The sequence below is a fragment of the Temnothorax americanus genome, unplaced genomic scaffold, assembly GCF_048541705.1.
Source record: "Temnothorax americanus isolate GAGA-0224 unplaced genomic scaffold, ASM4854170v1 Scaffold12, whole genome shotgun sequence".
NCBI lineage: Eukaryota > Metazoa > Arthropoda > Insecta > Hymenoptera > Formicidae > Temnothorax > Temnothorax americanus.
The window spans coordinates 522,949-543,241 of record NW_027509253.1 but is presented as its reverse complement, the minus strand read 5'-3'; the positions used below and the strand labels follow the sequence as shown (position 1 = coordinate 543,241).

At 34.6% G+C, this 20,293-nt stretch overlaps 2 protein-coding genes across 5 annotated transcripts in view; one reads left to right on the top strand and one right to left on the bottom strand.

The window, feature by feature from the left end:
• Positions 1-1,115: 1,115 nt before the first annotated feature.
• LOC143893436 (uncharacterized) lies at positions 1,116-18,912 on the bottom strand. Of its 3 annotated transcripts, XM_077398811.1 has the most exons (13): positions 18,603-18,912; positions 13,751-13,886; positions 12,250-12,312; positions 6,514-6,852; positions 5,969-6,263; positions 4,865-5,006; positions 4,525-4,718; positions 3,929-4,412; positions 3,569-3,729; positions 3,267-3,425; positions 3,062-3,170; positions 1,445-2,079; positions 1,116-1,342 (listed from the first exon to the last, which is right to left on the bottom strand). In XM_077398811.1, exons 2-13 carry the CDS (start codon positions 13,783-13,785, stop codon positions 1,199-1,201), a joined length of 2,760 nt encoding a protein of 919 aa, XP_077254937.1. In that variant the 5' UTR covers positions 13,786-13,886; positions 18,603-18,912; the 3' UTR covers positions 1,116-1,198. The 3 variants fall into 3 exon arrangements, with proteins under 3 accessions (XP_077254937.1, XP_077254938.1, XP_077254939.1); XM_077398812.1 differs by lacking the exon at positions 13,751-13,886 and having other exon boundaries at positions 18,603-18,911; XM_077398813.1 differs by lacking the exons at positions 12,250-12,312; positions 13,751-13,886; positions 18,603-18,912 and adding exons at positions 8,364-8,565; positions 8,697-8,827.
• The window catches only part of LOC143893441 (cytochrome P450 27C1-like), a 363,376-nt gene continuing 352,113 nt past the window's right edge, over positions 9,031-20,293 (top strand). Inside the window, exons 1-2 of one of the 2 annotated variants that reach the window (XM_077398823.1) lie at positions 9,317-9,873; positions 11,252-11,439. In XM_077398823.1, coding sequence (XP_077254949.1) covers positions 11,360-11,439 — 80 coding nt within the window. In that variant the 5' untranslated portion in view covers positions 9,317-9,873; positions 11,252-11,359. Of the gene's footprint in view, positions 9,874-11,251; positions 11,440-20,293 lie in introns of both variants that reach the window. The other variant, XR_013255794.1, reaches the window with a different exon arrangement.

Sequence of the window (20,293 nt, the reverse complement as noted above, 5' to 3'; positions counted from 1 at the left end):
TTTAAATTTATACAAGAGTAAAAATCTGCATGAATATTTCTTTAACAAATATTATTTAAAAATACCTTTGTCTGGCAGAGCTTTATATAAATCGCAAAATTCCATATGCATGGAAACATTGGAAACTGTTTTCTTTCTTTTAATAATCGAACTCGATCAATAAATGGTATTTTATCTTCTGAGGGTTATTATAAAATTTACTAGAGTATATCTACGATTCAAGATTAATCAGCTCCCTGGAAGTTAAAAAATTCAAAGAATTTAAAATATGGCTTTTCCGAATAATTATATTTCATCGTTTTTTTTTTTTCAAATAGGTACTTTACAATTTGTAAAATTTTTATAATTTATACCAAATTAAATATCTTATTTCTTAACTTCCAGTCTTTCACAACCTGAACAAAAAAATGGTACCCCTAAGTATATTAGCACTCTACCCTCCCCCCCCTTGAAAAAAGTTGTAAGGGCGCCTATGACAGAAAGTGAATAAATAGGCGATAAGAAAGATATTTCTCGTGTCCGTCTACATATGCAACGAATACAGTCAACTTCCCCGTTAAGTTTTCAATCCTTTGGGTAAAGAGTCACTGTATAGTGACGCGGTGGTATCACCGCGCCAGTGACGTTACTCGTGTGGGAGTTTAGTCGGCAAAGAACCATGTGATATCATGATGCTTAAAAAAATAAACACTGGACTTCGCGAGACATGCGCACACATATATTAATGGACATGAAATATCTAGAAAAATTCAGCAAATAATATAAAATATATACAAAATGTTTTAAAAGCTTGTATGATAAACTTGTAGAAAATACTTTCCTATGCTATTCCGACATTTGTTTTCAATGTTTAAGTAAACTAAAGAACGAATAAACAAGTTTATTTATACGTACAAGTTCTTAGATTATTTTATAATAATGAAGTAATTTTTACTCGATTATATATATAGTTATTCAATTATATATAATAAACATTTTATATAATATTAAATTATTTGGTATGTAAATATAAATAAGCAATTAGAATTCATAAATATTGTTAAATTAAATATTATTTGCATTAAACATGTCGTCAGAATAGCGATAAAATAAAAGCATCAATTTTGCCGTCAAAATAGAATAAATAAAAATAATTATTTAAAAAGAACATTTTTTTACACAAGGGTGTGAACGATTGAACATTTGAGTTCAATACAGTTTACAGTTCTGTGGTCTGAGGTAGACTTTCATCGTCGCTTAATACAATATTATCATTTAAGAGAATTAGATTGTAATTTAATTTACTTCCAAATTCATCATCGATGTACATATCCTCAGTTGTATATTGGCTGCCTTGCATGTTCTGTAACAAAGATCGAATAAACAATTTATATTAGTAACAAAAAACAGTAACCTATTTCAGATCCAATTTCCATTTCAATATGACTTGTGTATGCCTATTTACCTTTTTACATATAGTCCTTGGGGTATATATCGTTGCCAAATTATTCAGTCTTGCGGGTAGAGAACGCCTTCTTGGTGAGTCTTTCATTACAGCACTGTTCAAAATAGTACGTACATTAACATATTCTCTTTCATCTGCTCTAATTTTTTGCGGAGTTGATATAATCCCATTTGCAAAGGGTATCTTATCTTGATTCGTTTCATGTGAGTTTATTGGCTGTTGACTGCGCGCTGATATTTCAGATTCAATTGATGTTTTTGTAGTCGTGGAACTGAGCGTCTGGCTATTTATGAAAGCTTGATTCAAGATCTGTTCGTGTCTTGCGGTAGTTTCGTCATTAGCTTCCATCCCCAGAAAATTCTCGTTGCCGGATGTCGATCTTTCGATAACGTTGATCTCTTTGTCATTATATTTCGTTCCATATAAATCCTCGAATACAGTTTCGCATTCTTGCATATTATTCAAATCGAACTTAGAATTGTAAATTTTAGAAGGTGTTGTCGAGCATATTATTTCCGTGGCACGATCGAGGGCATTCCTCAGATTTTGTAGGGATTTATTTGAGGTAGTTGAAATATTCGTAGACACACTACTCAGGTCTTTTGGTGATTCTTTGTTATCTTCAGTACAATTACCTTTGGTGACAATAGATAATAACTGAATTATATATCATGGGATATTATGTAAGATCAAATAAAAATTAAAGTAGAAAGCTCTGATATTGGATATCTAATATCTAATTGGAAGACGAGCTGGATAACTAAGAAGTGTCAGGCGCGATTGGACGACCGTGTGGAAGTTTTATTTATTTCTAGGTTGTACACTGGGTTGGGACTAAGACGTGTACATACTGTGCCCCCGCGGTCGGATTTTTTGTGGTTTTTCGGTGGCTGCGTACTTCTTTCTCGGATGCGCATTTCGCTTTTGCAAAGTGCTTAATTTCGGTTCCCATTGGGAAACGCCGTGGCGCCGTCGATGAAGGTGCGGCCATGGCATGTCTATCCCGGATGGCATGTCATGGCGCGCCCGAAACAGTCGGCCAATTTGGCTATTAATGGCCGAATTGGCTGACCAGCTGCGTGTGTTTCTCCATGGGGATGTGTTCCGCGCCGGGTGGGTCGTCTTTTTTTTTAGGTATTACGAAAGTTGGGTATTTTGGCTGCGTTCAGAAACGTCATCCGAATGCACACGAGTATACTCCCTTCTCTTTCTATCACAGCAAGTTAGAAGGAGAAAGGAGTATATCCGTGTGTACCCGGGTGATGTTTCCAAACGCAGCCTTTGTAAACTATGGGACTATGACGTATTACCTTAGTGCATCTCCGGGTCCCTGGCACACCAGAGACTAGTTGTCGCAGGGGTGGGTTTTTTAGTGAGTGCGAGTCCCACATAATGGACACATGCATGTTTTAACTGACGATGCTGAAAATGGTCCGGAAATAGGACCGAAACGTATGAGAAAATAAATTTTAATAATCAAGAATAATTTGCGCACCGTTTACTGCGCTTGACTCTTTTTAATTAACCCGCTCCTCTTCCAAATAAAATAAATTTTATATTAATAATAATAATAATAATTCTTGGAAAATAATAATAAATATATCTCTTTCAATTTACCTTCCTCCGTAATCCCAATTGTATATGTGGTATCAGCATTTTTTACAAGTGGTATGGTATTTATATCATCAGTGGTATTACAAATTGTTTGTTGCGGCAGTAAGAAATCCTAAAAGTATGAAATAATATTAAAATATTTACACGTGAGTTTTTAATAATACAAAAAATGTTAAGATAATAATAATATAAATAATATTGTATATACCTTAATGTGGTCTTTAGTATCGTGTGCCATTCGTGATAAGCAAATTTCTTTTTCTTTTCTCCATAATGTTGATTCATAAAAGCTACTGGCGTCAGAATGCAAAACCTGAGGTTGCATTATTGCATGTTTAATGCTGGAAGGCATGCCCATGTATGGTACCTGTGGCAAGAAGATAACGTATATGAGTAAAATATTAAAAATATTATAGTGAATATATATTTTCATATTCCATATACATATTTATAAAAAATCATTTAGAAAGATTGATTTATGTTGTTAATAAAACTTTCGAAATAAAGTACCTTTCGCCGTGGTGTATGTAATAATTTTGAAATGGCTCCACCATATTCACTGGGTGATTTATTGTATTTAGGTTCTATAGCGGTTGTATGACTAGCTGGTTTACATTGTACATAATCGGGACTCTTTTCTTGCGACAATAATGAGCTTGTGGCTTTTGGACCTGATACGCATAAAATCATAAGTTTAATTAAAGTGCTAAATTTTAAAATATAGAGAAAAGAAATCAGAATTTATTTTAATTATCATCATATGCATTCGACTCTTCTTGATTATTTTAATAAGACCTTTTTATATTTCTATATCGATCTCAGTAAAATGTAATGTAATATATTTATCATTTGTACATTAATTTTACTTACTTGGAGTTGAGTAAGAAAAGGACGTCGAGTCGCTCCCAAAGAAGAAATCTTCCCTTCTACTAGCTATCAGTTTTTTCAATCGTTTTATATTAGCTCGTGCATTACTTCCCTCATCGAGGTCTTGCACCATGTTTGAAATTTCTGCACAACGAGTGCAAGGGGTGGTGGTACTCTTTACTTTAATCACGGGACTCACGATACTATCATTGATTACAGATGTAGCCATCTTTTTGATATTATTTTTGGAGTCCGAATCCTCATTGCATTGCTCCTTCTTAGATTTGAGAAGTTGATTGGACGTAGATTTTTTCTCCGTCGTAGGATGATATGATTGTCCGGCGAATGGTTTTTTGATCAACATTTTATTTTGTGTAGGTGACACAGGAGAAGTCTTTTGATACAATGTGTCATTATACAAAAGATCATTATTATTTCCGTTTACATTTATAAACGTGTCATTCTTCTCTTCTTCCTCGTATATCATCTTAAAAAATTTGAAAAAATTGTAAGTAACGACGCAGTAAAATAAACGAAGAATCAATAACCGACAAAAAGTGCGCAAATTCTAAAAAATTGTATTGCTCATGTAAATTCACCAGTAGCCTATGAAGTTTTCTTGCTATGTTGTCCATGTCCAACATTATTTTCGTCTCGTCAGAATGCAATCCAGCTTCCAGTAAGCTATGAAGGATCGATGGAACATTCTGTAAGTTTATAATAACATCTCGTTTTCGCATCACGTGCTGTCGTTCTACATTTGGTTGATTGTATCCGCTCCACGGTACACTTCCTATGAAATGTTAAACAATAATTATCAAACTGCTATCAATTATTTTGTTCCTTTGTGATACAATAAATGCAATTTCAATATTTTATTTTAAAAATATTCTAATGCCTTTTTAATTAAAAAGCAGAAAATTATATTAATATGCTTACCTGTACACATTTCCCAGAGTAACAGCATTAAGCAGTAAACGTCGATTTTTTTATTGGGATGTTGCCCGTAACATAACGCCGGTGCTTGCCATTTGAAGTTTTCCAATCGCAAATATCTTTCGTAATCGCGTTCCACATAAACCTAAAAGTAAAAGAAATAACATTAATATTTCATTGTAAAAGAAAACGTTAAAAACAAATTTCGTATTGAATTATACATGCCACAAATATTCTCTCTGTATTAAATAAGGAATAAATCTAATTATAAAACGGCAATATATAAACTCGCAAAACTATTAAGATAAGATAAAAAGAATCGTGATTAATGTTTAGATTATAAATGCAATTAGTTGCACGAAATATAGTAGCTTTACATTTTTTTGGACTCTTATTTATCTTCGCGATAAGATTTCCTCGCACGTGGTTTTACGTTAACGTAAGTACAATCTTTATCGTAGAAAATAATCTACTATATTTAATTGCGATTACGATTAACGAGAGTTCCGCGTTCCAGACGGCGCGTGCGATTAACATCGACACGGTACAGCGAATTTATTCAGAAACGGACATTTTGTCGAAAACAATGCCGGTCGTTTCCGTTAGTGAAACGCTCATGGGTGTGTCGTGGAATCGCGGATATGACGTGATCCGTTTCATTATAGTCTATTCGACCTGTGAACTTTTTAAATCTACTAACAAACCTTAAATTCATAAAAGTGCATTCGGATGCGTAAGCTAAAAAATGTGAATAAAAAATACGCATATCAATTGTTTCATCATTAAAGAAAAAATACATTAAAAAATAATAAAGTCACTTAGAATTTAGAATATATGTCAAATCATTTAAAATTTAAATCATGTAATGTAAAAACGTGGAAATATATATAAGTGAAACGACCTATTTACTTCTAAATTCATATAAATTATATATTCGCAAATTAATTAGATCATTTAAAAAGATATTTTTATAAATCTTTACTTTGAAACAATTGATACTTGAAAAGTTTTACATTTACATGTGCAATGGTATTGTATATTTTAAGGTAAAATTATACTAGCATTTTGGAAATACAGTGAGGCATATAGAGCTTAAATTCCACATACTTTTTCCATTTCTCTAGCCAGTTCCCATCCGCCGAGCTTGACAGTCGTGTCAGATGCAAAATACACGCAGTGCGAGCTAATCGCTGTGTGAATGTATCCTCGCATATGACAGTATTTTAACGCGTCCGCTAGTTTCATGCCGATTTGCATGATTCCTTGTGTATTTATTCGTTCGCCTTGCTCGTGTATGTAATTGTACAATGAGCAGTCGATGGGTTCGAAGATGGAGACGAGGCCGCGTTCATTTGTATACGTTGTAGCCATTAGCAGCAATATGTTAGGATGCCGAATTTCGCTGCAATAATGCAAGATTACGATCATGTTATACATATAAAGCAGACAGGATATCCTTAACTGTGCTATTTCTTTTTTAAACAATAGTTGATATTTATCTTAATATAACGTTAATTAAAACAACGAATTTTGACTTTTAGGCTGGCTGATTCTTTGTACGTTATGATTTTCTTATTTTAAGAACTAGTGATTTTAATGTACTCCTTTTTTCATACGAGAACACTCACATACGGAAACGGAGCGGTTCTTACCTGAGGATTTCCACGTCTGCTTTTATCGCATCCCGACATGTCGGCAAAATATGTCTTTTCAGCGTCACTTTCGTATTGTGCCATTCTGCAGAAACTAATTCGAGACATTTGTTTTCCGTGCCTGCAATACATCCAATCTCGAATATTTCGGAAGCACGTATGTGCGGTACACCTGGTATAAACTGTGCGGACTTCCGCGGCTTTCGATTGTCTTTTTGCGAGGACTGCTCGGCGTTCTGTTCCTTGGGCAGATAAACGATCCAGTCCGAATCGGTGATGTCTCCGTTCGATGTTTGACAGTGATTCGCAAACTGTTGTAATAAATTGCGGTAATATTCACTGCAAAGAAGCATCTTAAGATTAGTCCACTGATCTCATTAGATGTAAGTAAGTAGATTTTAGCTGTGAGGTATAGCATCAAAACAAGAAAATGCTATTTATCTGCAATAAATGTTTATTTTATTTCATTCTGTAGCACCAAGTCTTAAAACTTTCTCAATGATTTGATCAATAAATAATTTAGAATATGTACGTAAAAATATGACCAAAATCAAATGAAACTTCTTAAAGTTAGGATAAAGATTAATTCAGCATTGTTGGTTATCTTTCAGTTTTTTTGAAAGTAAATGAGAACATGCAAAATGTGTCTTCAATTAAACTTACAAATTATGATCGTCTCATCCTGTGATCACTTCCACATTAAGAACACATAAATAGTATACGACAAAGACAATTATTGCATAAATAATAACATTTATATCAGTTTCAATTATCACATATACATATAATACCTTTTAATACTGGATTTTAATGCTGCCACTTTCTCAAGTCAAAAATACAAAACTGAATAAACTAGCAAAATAAGTATGCGCGTATAATAACAATTCCAAAGTTATAGATTATAGCCACTGATAATTGGTTCAATGTGATAATTGACATTGACATAAAAATGTGTTACACTATATGTATTATTATACACTATGTATTATTATTTGGCATAATATCAAATATAATTATATTGTTGCTTCAAAATTTATTCGCTCGCGGAGGTAACTTTTCATGATTTAGCGAGTTACAAATTACCGAGTTATACCGAAGACATTGTTCATAATTACTTTTCATGGGAATCAGGCAGTATATCTCGTCGAAAAGAATGGTAGACCAGACGCGAACCAGACACGATTGTTCGCACAACCGGCACAACCGAGGAAACGAAATGCCCGTGCAGGCAACGATCATAGTACAAGCGCCAGTTATCGCGTCACGTCGATTACGCAAACGTACGCGTAAGCGCTTTGTAATTTTCAGATACATCGAGCGTTTTACGTTGCGAATACAAGCTATGCAGATATAATTCTATTGACTTGTGCGTTTTTATAAAAATAATTGTCGAGTTTTTTAAATATAAATATAAAGATGAACTTTTTGAAGCAAAAAACTGATCTCTCTGCAATTAGAATTGATCTAAAAAATATCGAGAAAAAATGAAATCTCTAATAAAAATCTAATCTAGTAAAATTCTACAAGTTGACAATTTAGATATAAAAAGATTTAAAGTCTCGAGGAGAGAGAGAAAGAATACAAAATCTATGAAATAATAAATTTAAACAAAGAGGATTTTTATTGCAAGTATCATGAGACTATACATAATCAAGAATTCGAAAAATAATTAAAAACTATTAAGAGTAATTAAATTTGAGCTAATTAAGCAAGTATATAAAGAACGTAATTTTACACATACAATGAACCTTCGGAGAAAAAGTTTTCTTGAAAGTGTCGCATGCAAATAAATTATTTTTAAATTACCGATACCATTTTTTTTTCTTAGATATCTTACAGTAAATTAATACCTGAAACAACGGGGACTCGCAGCTGCCATAACTGTAGGAAATTCGAAACTTTCCAAGTAACAAATGCGACTTCAACGCCTCGCATAGATTTTTGCGTAAATGTCACGCAAATGTCGATTCGTTTATAACTATAATCACAGAATTGCGGCGTAATTTTTCGCCAATCGAGAATCGTCGACGATTCGCAAAATATATGTATTTACTGTGGAAAAACGTATTAATTAGCGTCATCCCCGCACTCTTTGCACAAAAACACCGTATAAAAAGTGATAAACTTGCAATACAAGTGAAACCACTTTGCAGTACAGTGAAGGTATATAAAGCAAAATTTACCAAATTGAGCGTGTTCACGGGTATTTCGACACAAAATCAGATACGCGAAGTGTCAATTATCAGATATCCAAGTGTCCGCACGAGTACGCACTCGTGTTTACGTAGATTTATCCTCACTTCGAGTAGTTCGAGTACTTCTTTCGTGCCGAACCACTTCTACCGAAGAGGGCAGGAGTCGGGAGAATGCATTATGGGATGATGTGCGTGATAATTAACCTGCCATCACACAGAGTTCGCTCCGTCTCGGAATTCGGGCTCGTGTGATTGGCCCGGATTCGAATCCGCGAGCCTGCGGCTCGCTCGCATCGGGGCGCTGCCGGCGCCGAAAAGCGCGCGCGAAAAAATGTCGGTGTCGAAAAAGCGGGCGGCGTTATTTGGCCCTCAAGGTGCCGGACGTTCGCAATCGGCGGCGTTCGCGATTGATCCCATCTCTCGTCCGAGGACGGTTCGAAGATTCGCGGATTCCGACGCGTCGATTTTACGCGGAGGACGTTTTTACGCGCGATCGTCGCGATCCGCGTTCGAAATTGGCGCGATTTGTGTCACGAGAGCGAAGGTGGGTGAAGCAAGTGAAGTTACCTGCATGCCCCTGCCGTTGTCTTCGTTCGTTGTTCGTTGGGACCGGCTGAGAGACCGACGGCGGCGGATTCGCGGTCGAGTTTGCGGCCGAATTACGTCGGCGGACGCGATCGTGACGATCCAGGCGACGATCGGTCTCGGATTCGCGTGGCGAACTTGCCTGCCGGGGATCCGCGTGCGAGTAAGTACGCAGATCGCGCTTTAACCTCGCGATCGTATACGTGCTGCGAAGTGCGCGAACACGTAACGGAGTTAATGGACGCCCGATGCACCGGTCGTGCATTTCGAAAGCGCGAATTCGAAGTTGATGGTTTCCGATCTGAAATTCGATCTTGCGCGACGAGCGTCGTGGAACGCTTAGATGCAACTCGTGAACAATACTCTGTAATACTCCATCCCCCCTCCCCCTCTGTCTAAGAGAGAAAGGCAGCGCGAGCGTGCGAGAGACTCGTCAAGTGTACTCCGCGCGACCGTATAGCATCAACTATATACGATGACTTTGCATGTAGCAATATATGCGCGGGTTAATTGAAATGCGGAGTACTCGTGTGTGCGATAATTAACATCGTTTATCTGCGTAGCAATTGTCGGTATCTATGTAGGTCATAATTGGTATTTGTATTATACATGTAGCAGAGTCGATAGTGATCGCGATTGTTTTCCATTTTAGCCGCGATCACTGGGCATAGTTTCGTATAGATAAAAAACGAGCGATGCTGTAGTTAATAAATATGCGATTGTTATATATATTCGCGCCGAGATTGTGTGCATGTGTTGGTAAAAGTGTGTGGTAGTACTCGGCAGTGATGCTGACGATTGGCGATCATTTTCTACCTTAGCCGTCGATCGCTGTTCGCGGTTGTAGAAATCGGTAACGCGAAGTAGGTAATGTCGTGATTTTGTTTTGTGAGATTATTTGCACGAGTTAGTGATCTCGGCTGTGCGGCCGGGATTATTATCTTTAGACGCGGTCATCGCTTGATTGTAGTGGAGAAGCTGTAGTTGGCGGATTAGAAGTCGCCGTTAACACGCGGTGACACGCGATCAGCGAGAGAATTATGTGCATGAATTATAATTCCAAGTGGAATTATATGCTGGATCGGCACCGATCGCAATATTTTTCTATCTTAGCCGCGATCGATGCCCGATCGATTAGAAATTAGTTTCGCCGATGCACTCGCGAGGTGCGGCTGTAGCTATAGTTGACGTTACGGTCGCCGTGGTCGCAAAAATTCCACAAATTACTACGTTGTGTACGACCTTATGCCCGCATCACACTTAGCGATTGGCGATTGCGTCTACGTTTGCGTCTACGTCTTTTGACCAATCAGAACGGAAATCGCGAATCGCAATCGCCAGCAGCTACTTTCTGATTGGTCAAGAGACGTGTAAACGCAAACGTAGACGCAATCGCCAATCGCTAGTGTGATACGGGCTTTATACCGATTTGTTATTATACTGTATTCGAATTTATTACTTTATTTTGTTATGGGTGATAAATGTCGCGCAGAAATAAACGCGTGGTATCCGGAGTATTAAAATATCGGGCGATTGTAATATTATGCATGGAATTTTGGTATCTCTTAGAACTTAGAAAAAGACAAAAAGAGTATAAATTAAAACAAAATTAAAGTTAGTCTACATCATTGATAAAATTGGACATAAAAAATCTTTTATTTGCCGTTGATCGTAAAGATTATTTCCACATTTTTAAGTCTTGAAAATGCACTAATGATCGTGTCTTGAATTAGTAAATTTTAATTAAGATTGCAACAAGAATATGACAAATCTAAATATGCAAATAATTAGTTTAAAGTGACCCCTACTTTTTTTTCCCTCAGTGTGAAAATGTCCAAAACGAGCGTACGCATTGCCGTATTCGTAGCGCGCGTGAATTCGGAAATACGCGAGCAAAAAATAATTCGCTTAGAAATAACGATCTCCGAGCAGTATGAGTAGTGCACATTTATATATAGTGTATACAGTAAAATGCGCAAAAAATGTGGCGGAAAATGGACAATGCAGTACGCAGTGACGGTGCAGTGACATATGCAGTGATATAGTGAAAAAAATGGACAACTGTAATGTATTTAAATGTACACTGTACACGTAAAGGAATTACAAGGATTACAGCGTGGGAAAACGTCCGGAGCATCAGTGAGGAGTAAGTTGATTTTTTTAATTTTTTAAATATTGACTTTTCAATATATAATAAAAGAGGAAATCAGTATAACGTAGAAAAAGTAAAATTCTGGAAAAATTTCGAGCATAACATTAATCTGATTGTCTCATATATAATTAATTTTTAAATATTATGTATAATAATATTTGTAAAATATTATTATACTTTGTGAGATAACTATCTATTCATATTGTCAAATAAAATTTAATTGGTTATATATTTTTTCTGTAAGTATGAACAAATTTATACAAAATTATAACGATCAGAAAGGATAAAAAAAAATCGGAAATATATTGTAAAGATAATTTAAAATTATCATGAAAATGTTTGCTCGTAATATAGGATATTATTGATAAGGATATTAATATACGATTATATACGTACAAATAAATTTTACCCGAGATTTACTTCTCAGATTAAAACTGATCAGCATAATCTTTTCAATCGTTAAAAAACATTATGAAAAGGGTCAGTGCGAAAGCGCCTTGAAATGATTTGCAGAATTATTTGTAATAATTTTGAATATTGTTAGAAACGTTCGGAAAAACGTTGGAAAAGTTCGGAAAAAAACCGAAAAAATAAATAAACCGAAAAAAATTTTAATTCACATATTTCTCTTTTGTCGGCTCGACAAAGCAGAAACTATCAAGCGTTTTAAATAGTGTCTCCTTGCTAGTTACACTACGTCAGATCGCTTTTACGTGCGGCATGCTTTGTAATATAAGCCAAAATAGAAGCTTCCTTTTTTTTTTTTACGATAATCGAAGTATGATAAGCGGATATGCGACTTACTTGCGACCGTCTTGCGGCACCGGCGGCGGCGACTGTACGTCCCTGTTCGACCGCGTAGCTGTTCTGAAAAAAAAAAAAAAGAGCGACAGGTCCGAGATTTATTCCAAATATTGATATCTAGCATATATCACTAACTTACAACTTTGAATACATGTTTTCTCGTCGTCTGTAACTAAATACATTTCATTTATCGATAAATTTTGAATCGTTCAATTCTTCAATCGTTCTAACATTCACACGTAATACTTTTCACAATAATGTGCAGGATTAAAATAAAAATTATCAATATTATTCGAGTCAAAAATTTTTCCCTGAACTATCGTTTTGTTTCTTTATAATTCGCCAATTTCTAAAACATTCTTTTTTTAATAGATAAAATATCTGACTAACTAATTATAAAAAATACTTTTTTTAACGAATAAAATATTTGCTATTAATGTTATAATTATGTGCATGATTAATCAGTGTTGAAAGAAAGATATACACTTTAAAAGTAATGGATTTGTCGTAGGAAGCAAATTAATTATATTTTAGATTTTTAAAAATTAACGAACTGTGCGTGATTGACAGATTTTAGAGAGGCGGCAAGTAATAAAGGTTTCCGATGTCAGTAGAACGAGCCGCGTCGCGAAATACAGAGCAACACAGAGGCAGGAACAAAAACCGGAAGATCGATGAATTGTACGATATCCACGGCAATTGCCGGCGCAACCGCAAGATCGATCGTATCTGCGAACTTGCACTTTCCCCGACGATTCATTCTCCACGGATCACAGAACAACGGCGCCTATTACTTCGTGACGCGGATTATTTCAGATTCTCGTTAACACGCTTATTCTCTCTTCCTTTCCCTTTCTTGCCGTTTCATCGGTCGATATCAGAAATTACTCAGGATCGTGCATGTTTTTGTGATATTTCTCCCGCCCCCCCCCTCTCTCTCTCTCTCTCTCTCTCTCTCTCTCTCTCTCTCTGATATGTGTTTTTTAATATTATACATGTCACAAAACTAGATACGCTATACATTAGATAAATCTTCACTCTGCTGTGAAACGCAGATTATTTAAAATAATTACTAAAATTGATTTAAAATATATTCGATTACATACTCTAATGTATTATTATTATCAGGATTTTATGATAAAAATACGAATAATGATAATAATATTAAATGGAAAAAGGGTTATTAGTTTATATGAGAGGTTATTAATTAATTATGTACCGTTAATGAAGAAAGTCATATGCTTTTACAACTAACACATTTCTCTAAATACATTAGGAGAATGCATTATGTTACGGGAAAAAAAGAGCTTGTATCTTTTCATTCATATACAAATAATGATAAACGTATTTAACTAATCCTAATTCACGAGTTTTAGTTTTATGATTAACTGAAACATTTCTAACTTCTGTTTTGGAAAAATACATCTATACTCTCGTATCAAACTTTGATAAGAGATCTTGACGAATTTTCTGAGATTCCGGACAATTTATAATTACTTACTTTTTGATCCATTTGAATGCGAGCAGTTTCTTCATCGTGCACAATTATTTGCGGAACAGAGTCATGTACCGTGACAACTATGAGATCGCACTAATCTTAAGTTAGGCTTTTGTCAGTCTTAAGAGCCTCGGACAACCTTGGAAGGAACGTGAAAATCAACAAACCTTTTCCATCGTACACATTCTTTATTATTTTCTTGACGGTAGAATAATATTCTTTAAAACACGAGACAGAAGAAACTGATGAAATATCGATAATTTAAAGAAATTTATCGAAAATTTATTAAAATTATATTAAAGACCCATCCGGATATGATTACCAAATCTCTTAAGATTTATTGATTAAGAATTTGCAATTAATTTTAAATCGGAATGAAAGATATAGTTATCTGTTTTTTTTTCCTTTGACTCTGAATTACATTTTTTATAATGACCTACGCCATCAAACTTTTTATAATAAAATAATGATATGAACTTTTTCAAACAATTTAAAATATATATATAGCAGATAATACTATTATATTAATAAAACCGTGACTGATAGTACGAACATATGCGTATCAATTATATCACGATTTAATGCGATAATTTTTATTCGTTACACAAAATAAATTTCACAGTTTTCACGGTTATTAAACATATAAATCATATGCTGAACAAAAATAACGTGATTAAAAAGCTAATCTAGCCGGTAGAAAGTTTCTTTGTATTTTAAATTGCTACGTAATTACCTTAACAAATTTATTTTAATGTGAAATAATTTTTATTCCTTATGATACGGCGCTATTAGACGCTAATATTATTCCTATAGAAAATAGTAATGTGCGATTATTTATGAAGTTACAACGTCTCCGTGTTCATCATTTATATGCCTCATTGAGCATCAACTGAAAGTTTATATAGGAAGATATACTGTAAATTCACTTACAAGATCATTCGCCGTAGAAATCCATTTATGCAAGAACTATATAAGCTACAATATACAATTCTATTACATTGTTGCAAAAATTTCAATATGTATATTAACGGATATAATGACGATTATGTTTCTGTTGGGATGGTCAGGTATCGATAAGTTTAATATTTCTGTCAAAATAGGGAAAGTATATATCAAGCATTATATCTCACGATAATTTAAGATACTTTTTTTATTATTTACGAAATAAACCTTTACGAAATAATGGGTATTCAAATATTTAAATAATACTCGGAGCAAATCTCTGAGAAATATCCGGATAAAATATTTAATTGTTTAAATAATAACATTTAATCTTAAGAGAAAATAAATTATTACTTATATAGGATTATTTGATTGGAAAAAAATATTCAAAACTCGAGAATATAATATTTCAGTATGTTCATACAATTTTATGTTACCCGGTTAATATGAAAATTTGCGAGATGAAAGAGTTAACTTTTGATACTGCGATCGAAAAAATGCATAAAAATGCATTCTGAGACACGCTATAGTTCACGATTAATATAGTTACTCTTTCGTTATTAGATACATTTTTAGCGTGCATTCGAGGTGATAAGTTTCGCATCGCTTTCGCTTATTATAGAAATATAAAATTCGATCGACGATTTTCTCCTCGCGAGAGAGAAGATAATTTTTTCGCGCGCGATAGATTTTTTAACCTTGTAAAATCTTGCGGGCCGCGTGTTATACTCGGTGACTCGGTTCTGAAACGTTGATTATACCTAATGAGAAAAATATTTGCGTACCTCGATATAGATAAAGCGATAAACTTGAAAATTATCACGTACAGGTGATACCGCAAACTAGCTAATTTACACGATAATTTACGCGATGCACTTTCTGCGTGTGCTGAGAAATACAGAACACGTTTCTATGGGCTTACGTGTATCTTAATGGATATTAAGAGACGTCAATCAGACAAGGTGTCGATATAGGCAAGGTGCTCGTTTTTTTTTCCAATTCATTTGCATGCCATAAGTAACTTATCGCAACTTTTTTTGGTTTCTTTTATATACGATTGCAGTCGAGGAAGTGCATCGAGTGCATTAGTACGTATAATAAATATATAAATGTGCAAGTCGAGCAAGTGTAATTTATTTCTATGCCTTTACATGTTTGTCGTTACTGATTATTATTAATTATTAAACGAACTACTAAAATCAAGATTCTTAATTAACAAATATGCTATGTATTACATTTTCTTTTTTTGACAAGAACTTAATTTTAGCTAACTTGAAAAAAGATATTGAATTTTTTTTAAAGAAGGAATTTTGAAATCGAATATTTCAGTCAATTCTAATTATGGTTGATGTTAATTCTTTAATTTCATGAATATCTATATAGCATGTCTTAGAATGTTAAATGGTTGCTTTTTGGAAACCATTTTTTCGATTTGCAGCCGATCTCTTTTTAACTATAACAATACAATTTACAGCAGTGGCGTGATTGAAAATGCAAGTTAATTAATTTCGAAATACAGTTGGATTAATCTACATTCATTTATATTATTTTCCAAAATTACAACTGCGGATTTAACATATATTCGTCACATAAAAATTACATTCTCCCTTGAAAGAAAAAAATCCAAAATCTAAGAATAAATTAACATTGAAATCAAGATCGGTCGTTCTCAGACAGTTTACAAGATTCCAGTCGTCCCGGTTTAGATATAGGTTTTTTATCATCTCCGGCATTCGCGCAAACTTCACGGCTTTCTTTGTTATCCTCGCTCAATGGGACAATGACCGTTTCTTTTTGCTTGTCGGCGTCGCCGGCGCAGTTCGCGGCTTTAAATACCGGTGCAATTTTATAGCGGCGCGGCGCGGATTAAGCACAGTACCTGATGCCGCACAATCTCGCGCTCGACGAGGAGATAATGGCAGTCATTACGGGCTGCAATGCGAGTACACGGCCGCGCCAGCGCCGGTTGAAACGTCTGGTTAACGGTACCGGCCCCCGGTTGCCTAAACCCACGGGGGGGCCCCAGCCGCTATTCTTTCGGCCGTAATTAGCCCGTGTCTTCGACACGCTCGAACTTTTCGGAACATTTTCACGGGATGGAAAGCAATCGCGAGAGATCTCCTCCTCGCCGCCGCGGCGAGGAGAAACTCGGAAGCAAGTCGTAGAATCTCTCTCCCGTCCGCGCGCGCATGCATGTTCTTCCGCTTATATTATATGGATCCGAATACATCTTTCTCTCTTGTATGCACAGACGTAACGTCGATCGAAACGAGCTGATGATATCGTTCAATTATCTTTATGTAAATTTCGCGATTGAGATGTCTATCGCGATGCGTTTCTCTTTCCGTCCGATAGCGCTCGTAGATATCGATAAAATAGCGGCTAATTATAAAATCCAGTTCATGTCACTACTGTATTTTCACGGAGAGATATTTCCCGAATTCGTTTCTGAAAGAGATAAGCGATTTCTTACAAAATACACAAAATTCATTGTGATACGAAAAAAATTATTTTAGTAGACATAAATAAATAAATTGTTTTTCAAATAACATATGAAAGAGTATCGTGTTTTGAAAGACATTACAAGTATAATTTGTTAAGTATCTAATAATTTTATTAATTTTAAAGATTTTTATCAGTTTTCCTTTTATACCCATCCTGTCTTCTCGTTTTTGTAAAATTTGGATGTGTTAATCAATCAGATATAATGTATCAAACTATAGATATTGTCTAGAAAATTTTATCTATTAACAGCCGTATGAGTTACTTTTAATTTTGGAATTAATTACTTTGCCAAAATATTTTTACTTGTGGACTGCGTCTTTCTATTTTCTATTATAATATTTTTAATTGTATGATTTTTTATTTGTGTCGATTACCTTGCACAGTAAAGCTCCTTGCACAATAGGCGATAGCGATAGCGGATAGCGACAAAGTTGCCGACAAAGCTATATATACCTTTGTCGGCAGCTTTGTCGCTGTCGCTATCGCTATCGCTATCGCCTATTGTGCAAGGGGTTTATAAGAGATTCAGGCACATAAACAGATCGAAGAAAATAGCACGATATGCGCTATGGATATCAATATCAAATATTTTTGTTTGGCGTGGAGATACTGTCGATGTATATTTAACGTGCATTATGTTTAATAAACTGATGAATTTTTTAGCGCTTTTATCAGTTTAATTTGATACGAATATCGGCGACCTTCACCTCGTACCGAGCATAATAGCACGTCGATACAAATTTACTGTTTTCTTAAGCCAGAAAATTATGCAAACTGCTTTTTCTTTCTCTTAAAATGTATGAAGATAACAAAAATGATATAACAAATATTCAACATATTTAAGACAATATATTGCTTTTAAATTACACAAATGAAAGAAATAATAACCAGAAGCTTGATTTAACGCGTTAAAATGAAAAAAAAAAAAAATAATAATAATTTCTTTTGTAATGAATTACGGCATATCTCACGTTAATACAGTTTACATCGACATATAAATATATCATTCACGGGAATATTATGCTCTTAATCTATTTTGGAATTTATAGTCACGTATCACATAGCTCAGATAGGATCACAAATCATTTCCATATACTATAATAGATATATATATTATTATCGAACGGATCAGGCATATATTCGGCAAATAATTGATTCATTGATTAAATGACTGAAAACGCATGTGCATATATAACACATAAAGCATTCTACATAATTGTTAAAAATATACAAACATATGCTATAATTTAAACAAATAAAAAATCAGGCAATGTAAAATAGATCAAATGGATAAAATCGAACGCACGCAGAACCTAAAAATTGAGGAGACCACGATACATTTTTCTTCTCTCTTCAACTATCGGCATTTTCCTCTTTCATTATCGATTTAGAATGAATAGGAACTTACTTGAACCATTTAACTATTTTGTATACACCCATGCTGCACGTGGTCGACCGGCGCTGCCAAACTTCGACAGGTTGATTGACGTCGCGCGATGCCGGCGAGCACTATACGAAAGTACGAAACTCGACTGAAACACTGAAACACTCACGAGAAACGAGAACGCCGCGCATAGGATCCGCTCTCTTCTCACGACTGAACACACTGAACTGCGAAACTGCGGTGCGGTGGTAAAATGTATGCGGCTGAACGATACCTCGATTCTGATATTTCTAATGGGCGTAGTTTTAGGCACGGGCGGCACGGGGCACGGCTCGCCATCATTCCCACTCCATTCTTTCGTCCTGTAGCGTTCGATTGATTGGCTGATCCCTCTACGTGAAAACAGCGATATAAGCGGAAAGACGAGGTACCTATTGAAGTACCGATTTAAAGTTGGGGAAAATCTATTCAAGCATACCTATATAAAATACACGCAATTAGAGGGAGCTCGATTGTAAAACTGTGTACAAAGGATTGCGTTGCAACTATATTCTCTCTCTCTCTCTCTCTCTCTCTCTATAATGGTTTCTAAACCTTTAAAAAAAATTGAATTATATTTAGACACACAAAATAAACTTACCATTAGTACTGCTATAAATTTTAATAAATTTAATTACGATTAAATAATCGTAAAAAATTTTTATAGGTATAAGAAAATTAAAGTTATTGGAAATGTGCAAAATTTAAAAAGATTTTCCGTAAGAACAAATGGTATTTAATAATATAATTTCTTTTTCTGACGTGATAAATAGCTAATATGTGTATAAAAAAAATAAATAACGTTCTGATGTTATTTGTTGCGGCATTTTTACCTGCATTTGTGAAACCTCGAATATCTAAAAAATTATTATTAAAATCCCTAATAATTAATACTGTTTGATAGTAAAGATTTATCAAGTTAAATTTTACAGATAGGAACATTTAGCTGACAGCCGACAAAGAATCTTGTGCAATTGCATATGGTATTCTCGTGATAATTTAAGACCGCTGGGAAGCTGAATTCTTAGACAGTAATTACACAATTTTGAAACTACCCGGCTTTGTATGGAATCTCTGTGCGTAACGAAGTATTCTGATATCGCGTTCCGAGTCTGCGCCTTGGCACGCCTTTTTTCGTCGGGTTGGTTCACGAGACCATACCGCTACCGGTACAATCGGTGCGATGACTGATAACGAACAATTACGGCACGCAGTCGGCGTCACAAACATAGAATTGAGCCGCCGCGTGTAGGATGAGCCGTATTTTGTAACTTGAGGACATGAAGCGACTTAATTTTATCTCAGATATAATTATCTCATATCTGCATCCAAATACCTAATTTTGCTTGTAACATCTCGTTGAGTAGAATTTAATAAAGATTTTTATCCGAGATAAAAAACATAATATAATCATTAACTATTTTTATAAAACATTATAAAATTTTTATAAAACATTTAAATAATTATACAAGTTTAGCTAGTGTTTTTTTTATAGCAATAGCTTGTTCATTATCTTCATCTTTAATATAAAATTTATAACATACAATTTACACTGTATAAATGTTTCAATATACTTAAATATGATATCCAGATAGGATGTTTTATAAATCGCGAACTTAATCTAAATTTAAAATATTAGAAGCTAAGTGTTGAGAAATATCGTTGTTTCAATATCT

Coding starts and splice junctions, on each gene's coding strand:
- LOC143893436 (XM_077398811.1), bottom strand. CDS start 13,785: ATGAAGAAACTGCTCGCATTCAAATGGATCAAAAA. Junction 4,413..4,524: donor GAAAACTTCATAGGCTACTG/GTGAATTTACAT, acceptor AAATTTTTTAAG/ATGATATACGAGGAAGAAGA. Junction 3,730..3,928: donor CTTTTCTTACTCAACTCCAA/GTAAGTAAAATT, acceptor TATGCGTATCAG/GTCCAAAAGCCACAAGCTCA.